The 7,772-nt window shown below is 40.4% G+C and overlaps 1 protein-coding gene across 1 annotated transcript in view; it reads right to left on the bottom strand.

The window, feature by feature from the left end:
- Positions 1–250: 250 nt before the first annotated feature.
- Positions 251–7,772, bottom strand: part of LOC119407675 (N-acetyllactosaminide beta-1,3-N-acetylglucosaminyltransferase 3) — a 21,672-nt gene continuing 14,150 nt past the window's right edge. The window contains exon 2 of the mRNA XM_037674494.1: positions 251–1,547. Within this exon, the coding sequence (XP_037530422.1) occupies positions 401–1,537 (1,137 nt within the window). The 5' untranslated portion in view covers positions 1,538–1,547 and the 3' untranslated portion in view covers positions 251–400. The remainder of the gene's footprint in view (positions 1,548–7,772) is intronic.

The raw sequence follows: 7,772 nt of genomic DNA, 5'->3' as shown, positions 1-7,772 counted from the left end.
CTTGGGATTAAACAGCATAGGTGCACAGAACCTGCAAAGCAACACTGGATCATCTTGAAAAGAAACATTCTGCATTAGTTGAACTAAAGACCAAAGTACTGTTCTGACCGTTCTGTCGAAGGGAAAGAAATACCTAGTTTTATGTTTCCCTTGAAGGTGAACTGAAAAGATGCATAAGTCAATGTCAACAATATGGCTGTCCATGCAAATATCAGTTGGTTTGCATGTATACATCTACTTCACCTTGTGCAAATCCACTGCTCTGTCTTCCTTGAAAGTGAACGGAAAAGATGCATCCGTCTACGTCAACAATATGGCTGCCCATGCAAACATGTGTTCATTTGCATGTCTACATCCATTTCACCTTCTGCAAATCCACAGAGCTGTTACTCCCTGTGAGTTATAGTTTGCTGATGCCAAGCCTTGTCCCAGAAGGACTGCAGTCCAAACTCGGGTCCTCTATTCTATGCCACATAAAATAAATCTGACTCGGAAGAAATCTGTGTACAAGCAAAATCTCTTTGTAGTAGCAGGGATCAAATTCGTCCAGCGTGATGGCGGCGATGTGTAGTCCTGCCGTCTTCACACCCATATGGGAGGAAGGACTGAGTCCTGCTTTGGCCAAACACATCCCCATGTAAACATCGTCAATGGGAAGGATGGGGATGGATTTGGACATACGATATATAACCATTGCTGTAAATCCAGACAGGAGGAAGCCCCCACCTCCACAGTAAGGAGGGTACGATTCTGACTTCTGCACTTGAAAGGGGATAAAGTATTTGCTCCCTGGTGATCTAATAGGCCCAACGTTCGCAATCAAATGGCCCGTGAAGAGATGTTTGCTTCCATCATTGTCCTTAAGGCTTTGGAGATACACAACCATGTTGTTCGTGTTTGCAAAGACATCATCATCACCGTTAAAGAGGAAACGAGCATTGGGACAGTTTCGTTCCATCCATTCCAGGAATAGTATCTGCTTTAGGGTGAGGTTGTAAAATGTGTCGCTGAAGTCCCATTGGAGGATATCACCGAACTCCCGTTGCTCCAGCTCCAGCAATGTGTTGAGTCTTTCCTTCTCATAACCATCACCCGATGTTCCTGAGATGAAGATCCTTCGGATCCACACACCGTTGTGCATCCTCTCTTTAGCCCAGGTTTTGCGCAGCACCTCTCGGCGGTCGTAATTATGGGGGGAGCTTTTAATAACCAGCAGAAGGAAGACTTGTTCAGATTTGTAAACGCCCCCACATTTTTCCGGAAGGTCCAGCAGCATGGGGAAATGGTGACAATGTCGATAATAGAGAAAGTCCTGGATATTCTGCGGAAGAGTTGCGAACTCAGTGATGTTGTGGGCGCTGGTGTTCAGTTGACACTTTGGCCAGGTGTCAAAGTAGGAGTTATTTTTGTATTTGTCCTTTTTTAAATTGGTGTCGAGTTGGACAGTTTTGGGGTGGTCAGACTCTTTGGAAAGATGGAGGACCAACAGACCGAGAGCCCCAGCCATGAAGAAAGCCCTTATCCTGCGTGATCTCATCTTTGAAACTCTGAAACACAAAAACACGGACAATTATCTTAAAGCAAGGTTTGTGCTGGTTCCACTAATGGAAAAACACTGAACAGGATTTAAGTATTTGTCTATTTATATCTTAGATCCTTATACTGTAAACTATTATTTTATACTTTGTATTTTTGCTATTTTTGGGTAAACTGGGATCTTGAGTACATAATTTTGTTCCACCTCATGTACCACAAGTGAAGCAAATGACAATAAACTTGACTTGAACTTGATATGGTTATTTCCATCCATCCATTATCTTTTGGCCACTTCTTCCTTTTCAGGTCACGGGGGTCACTGGTGCCCATGTCCAGCCATCACTGTGCGAGAGGCGGGGGACACCCTGGACAGGTCACAAGTCCATCACAGGGACACATAGAGACAAACAAGACAAACAACCATTCACTCTCTCACTCACATCTAGGGACAATTTATAGTTACAATCAGCCTAACATTCACGTTTTTGGTCTGTAGGAGGAAACTGGAGCGCCTGGAGAAAACCCACACATGCACAGAGAAAAGATGCAAACTCCACCCAGAAAGGCCCCTGTACCGGGATTAGAGCCGGGGCAACCTGCTCACTGAGAGGCAGCAGCTCTAGTTGTGCCACAGCGCTGCCTGGTTATTACCAAATCTTTTAATAAATTAACAACACATATGGTTATTATAAACATAATGAAGAAGCAGTGGTTATGAAACTTAATAACTTGAATTAGTCGCCATCTGTGTTTTTGCTTTTTCATTCAACCTTTATTTATACAGGTTAATCCCATTGAGCCCCGGGGACTCATTTACAAGAAAGGCCTGAATATACCACAAGGTAGACCTGTTACCTTATCAGTTTCTGGCATCTCTGTGGGAATTTCAGGGATAACAATTCAGCTTCAGTGGTTGTTTAGGTATTGTACTTATTTTTATTGCCTGCTTCCGAATTTATGAGAATATTGTCGGTCATTTCCCAAAATACTTATTGAAACACTAGAGAAATTGAAATGAGAGTTGCAGGAAATAATTATTGGCTGTACATCTGCAAGTGATTACCTTTTGGAGACAACATAGCCCAGACAAAATGGCCACCAGTGACCCCCGCAACCCAGAAAGGAAGAAGCAGGTAAAGATGATGGATGGATGGATGAATGAAAATGGCTATAGCTCACATACTCTTGGCGTGACATCTTGTGACACCACGTGGGCACTGCTGATGCTGCACCACTTCATCACGCTCTTCCACTTGAAGCAGCAGCCAATCCCAGTTCAAGAACTGCAGCGTGAGACTCAAGGGTGCTCACTATTCAGGTTAAACACTCAATCCACACTGAAGAACTTTGTGGGAGCACAAAGTAAACATAAAATCCCAAGTGTGCTGTTATACCAACAAATGTGATAAGTACTCATTTATCTAATTTTATTAATATCATCAGGACTCAAGTTTCTACAGTAGATGTAGTGAGTTTCTGAAGTGAAGTTGTTGGCACAAAAATCCAGAGGAAGTGCTGTTGGTGTTAGCACTTTTTTATTTTTTTTTGCAGAGGGAGGCTCCCTTTACTACCGGTAACCTTCCTGACTGTGTTTCATGTTAATTCTGTACAAGGTGGTAAAAAAGTGGAACTCTAAAAAAGGCACCTAAACTTTCCTGCTTATTTTGTCACTTTTAGCTTTTAAAGCAAGCATTGAACACACAGGGACGTACCAGTACAGGTTTGCTTTACTTCCCTCATTTTACCGTATTTTTCACCCTATAAGTCGTGGTTTTTTTTTTGCATATGCGACTTTTACACCAAAGTGACGTATTTATGGATTTTCCCCCATAGTTATAAACCAACTTTTGGCTGAGATATGACTGTTTTTATTTATTCTGACTGAAAATATTGAACACTACCATTTTCAGCCGCTAGATGTTACTCGAGCAGTATGGCATGCCGTTGTGTCATGTAGTAGGTAAAAGTGGCTATTAATGACACAATCGGCTTGCCATAGCCTGCTATCTACGCACTGCTCACTTGGTGCAACCGTCAAATCAGCTTCATTTCGCTGCGCCGCCCCGACAAAATGCAACTTATTTGGCCATTGAAGTGCATTTATTAAGCAAAAGTTAGACTGAAACACGCATTTGCTATAAAGTCGAGTAAACAAATAATTGTTTTTCGGTGTTTATCTTGTTAGATTTCAAAGAAATGCGCAGCGACTCGTCCCTCTGCGTGTTCCTACTTCCGCGTATCGGCTTTTGAAATGCAGCTGACTTGACCGTCAAAGTGCATTTATTAAGTAAAAGTTAGACTGAGACACACCTTTACTATAATTTCGAGCAATCAAACAATTGTATTAAAGTGTTTATCTTGTTAAAGTTCTCTTGTGCACGATCCAGTGACCGCCATTTGGCAGCCATTCAATTTTTGGCACAACACCGGTCCACGTTTCTGGGCTGTCAGCGGTGATGCATAATAGATGCGACGTATACGGCGAAATGACGTATTTATGGATTTTTACACTTTATTAGACATATTTGGACTGAAGCGACTTATAGGTCGGTGCGACGTATACGGTGGAAAATACGTCAGTCTTCATAAACATTACATTAACAGTTAAAAACCATTTTTATTAAAGACAGGTTGTGTAATAAACCCATAATGGTTCCTTGTTTGAAATAGTCTCAATAGTTTGACCCTTCTGTTTTACTGCTAAATAAAGTTGTGTTTGGACAACAGTTGACGTGATGGAACTTAATTTTGTTTTACATGAAGATGATAAAAACAATTTTTTTGTGTACTTGGTTTGTTTTCAACCAAACAAACCCACAGTTTTTGTCACGCTTGCTGAAAGATGCGAACCCAAACGCCAAACCAAAAACCTCAAGAACTCAAAGGTAAAAATAAACAAGAGAATTTATTTCCAAAAGACGAAAAGGCTGACGAGGCCACACAAAAACAACCGAAACGCAAGCAAGTGCTCACTATGACAACGTTCTCCAGAGGCTCGTGGGAAAACAAAGAGCGTGAAAGCATAATGCACCACGAGCTCTGAAGGGAAACTAATGGGAGAGAAATGACAACACCTGGGGAGAGACAGGAACAGGTAAGGGACGGGCAGCAGCAGAAACCAGGGGAGGGGAAAAACACTGGGGAAGCTGAAACACAAGTAAAACAGACTCACAGAATAAAACTAAACAAGAGCCACAAGAAGACGAAAAACACAAAATACACAGATCCTGACAGTTTTACACTGATTAAAGTTAATTAATAATAAAGAAGTAAATTAGACTACTAAAAATATTCAGATTGTCTGAACCATATGTCAAAATTAAGACTCGAGGGCCAAATATGGTCTTTGTAAACATCAGGTCCTCAAGATGATGTTTTAAATGTAACACATTTTTATCACCTCTCATTTTACTTAAAACAAAACAAGCATACTTTATTTAGTGCAGACTTCTCCACACAGTTTGCCAACTCAGAAGCCCATTTCTTTTGGTATTTTTTTTAGTCATCTTTGATTTTTTTTTTATGTGGAACGAGTAAAAGAAAACGTCAAATGAGACCAAAGTCTTGTTGAGGAACTTGCAACCAAGACAGGACGTCAGGTTTCTAACTTGGTTTAATGCATGGTTATTCAACTGGTGGTCCGCGCCAATCCAGCCCATTTCATAAATAAAAAAAGGGTGGTGGAGGGGGTGTTCTGGGTTTGGGTTCTGTTTATTGCATTAATTATTCAATGCAATAAAATAAACAAATTTAAAAAGGTAACAGATCATTGCAAACTTTAGTTTATTTCCATAGTGATTTTAATCGCTGGACGTCCGGCCCCCGAGCTGTTGGCTTTCAGAAACTGTGCCCCCCCGAGCAGTTTTGTTGAATAGCCCTGATTTAAATGCTCACAGGAAGAGGATGCTGAGTGATGCTTTTCCAAGCTGTTGCTTCCTGAAACGTCTGGTGGTTTCAGTTTTAAATACAGCCATTATCAGATCACATCTACAATGAAATCTGTCACGTTATTATTCTGACATGCCTCAAAGATAAACTTATTCTTTGTCAGTGAACTAATTCTGCTTCATTAAGGCAAAATATTTGCTGTATCCACCTTTAAGACTTGATGGGCTCTTAAATTTTTATGAAATTTGCCTCTCTTTTCACTCTTATATGACGTAACTAAATTCACTTGTATCCTTTTTGTCTAAATGCTCAACATTAGTACGTTTTATCAGTTCAAATAGTTAAAAGATGAAAAATATGGGAAAATTTAGCAACTTTCAATGCTGAATTATGGGCGAGCTCTGAATTCATAGATTCATAAAATAAAAATTTCCCACCCCTGCTTTGTGGTGTTCAGAGTTGAGGTGGGGCTGCATGCACCAGCTGTCGCAGGGTTAGTGGTGCAGGGTGAACACCAACACGTCGATTCGTCACGGAGCTAAGACCGAATGAAATAATCCTCAACTAGTGTATTGTTTATATCAATTTATGACCATCATCATCATCATCTTGTGATCTGATTGATGAGTGACCGGAGTCCTGTTATGATCTGTGCATTTTGATTATTTTTGATGTTTTAGATCAGGTGAACTTTCTCTTTTAGTCACTATTGTTTTCTGTATGTTGTGATTCAGGTGTTTTGTTCTACAGTGGTAACATTTCATTGTGCTTGATTTGATAGTTGTGGTTTAAACCTCAGGGTCACTGTATAGTTCTGTTGTGTGTGCTTTAAAAAAAAAAATCAGTTTATCTCTGAAACATTAGTTTCCTTAATTCAGATAATCAGTTTTCCTCTGTGCCGTATCTCACTCTCTCACTCTCTCACTCTCTCACTCTCTGTCAGCTTCTCAGTGTTTCTTCAGTCAGCCTGCCTCACTCACTTGTTCCCAGTTCTCCAACTATCCCAGCCCCATCTATCCAGTGTTCTGCCATCAGCACATTGGCTTAATGCCACATGAGAAAAAAAGGTTTGTAGGCTCAATCATCCAGGTAGATAACAAAAAAAGGTTAAATCATTTAATCTGGACCAGTTTCTTTAAGGGAGAAATGTTTCGTCTTCCATCCAGAAGACTTCATCAGTCTGTGGCCTGCCAACCAGAGCTGTCCCATAAGTAGCCTTCATTGCTGTGTTTCAAGCCAACCTCCTGTTGAAATCTCACAAGCAGACGAAACGTTTCTCTCTTAATGAAACTGGTCCAGATGAAATGATTGAACCTTTTTTTTAATACCACATGAGGTTAGTTTTCTCATTCTCTCTGTCATCATCTGAGTTTAGTTTTGTTGCCTCGCCTTGCTTTTCTATTAAAGGAAAGTTATTATTTACTTTTAAACTCAAGTCCTTGTCTGCATTCTGGGTCCAGTCCTTCCACAAACCAAACAAGTCCCAGTACAGCTGTGGTCCACGAACACTCTGCCCGATTTAATAAGTCTTTAAGTACAAGTGTTCACACCTGAATACATTTGGTGTGATCAGATCTCAGTCACCTGCTTCTACATAAGAATCCCGTCTCACAGTCAGTTGATAAAATGCCATTACTTGACGTCATCATGATTCAGTCCCTTAAGTCACACTTGGTGGAGTTAGTTACACAACTTTTGATAAGCAGACGGTGTTTGAAGAGTATACATAGTTTGCAATTTAGTCAGCACAATTATTGTTACTGACAACTTTAACTTCTAAAACTCCACCTGTAATAGTAAAAAAAAGCACAGATGGCTTATCAGCAGGTTGTCAGCTGTTTTCTGCACAGTTTCACCGGGAACACGAGCTCTGAGTCAAAGTAAAGACATAGTGATCAAATAGCACAAATTCAGCTCACAGTCAAAGCAAACATCACACTACAACCTAAACCGCCCATCATTAAACGGGCCGAGGCCTCTGTGTTCAACTGTCCCACTCTTACAATGCTGTTATTGCTAGTATCCCTCAGCCCCCTGTGAATAGCAAGCGGCCATCAGGGCATTAATGACTTGTTAGGCTAATGGTCCTCCTTTATCATGTGAACAGCTACTTTTGAATGTCAACAACAAACTGGTTGATCCACTGTGATGGATGGATGGATGGATGGATGGATGTATCTATGTATGTTATGTATCTATGTATGTTATTGTATGTATGTATGTATGTATGTATGTATGTATGTGTGTTATTGTATGTATGTATGTTATTGTATGTATGTATGTATGTATGTATTATGTTATTGTATGTATGTATGTATGTATGTATGTATGTATGTATGTATGTATGT

Source organism: Nematolebias whitei, chromosome 3 (genome assembly GCF_014905685.2).
Source record: "Nematolebias whitei isolate Nwh7 chromosome 3, NemWhi1, whole genome shotgun sequence".
Lineage (NCBI taxonomy): Eukaryota > Metazoa > Chordata > Actinopteri > Cyprinodontiformes > Rivulidae > Nematolebias > Nematolebias whitei.
The sequence above is the reverse complement of the archived record's forward strand: the minus strand, read 5'-3'. Positions and strand labels throughout refer to the sequence as shown.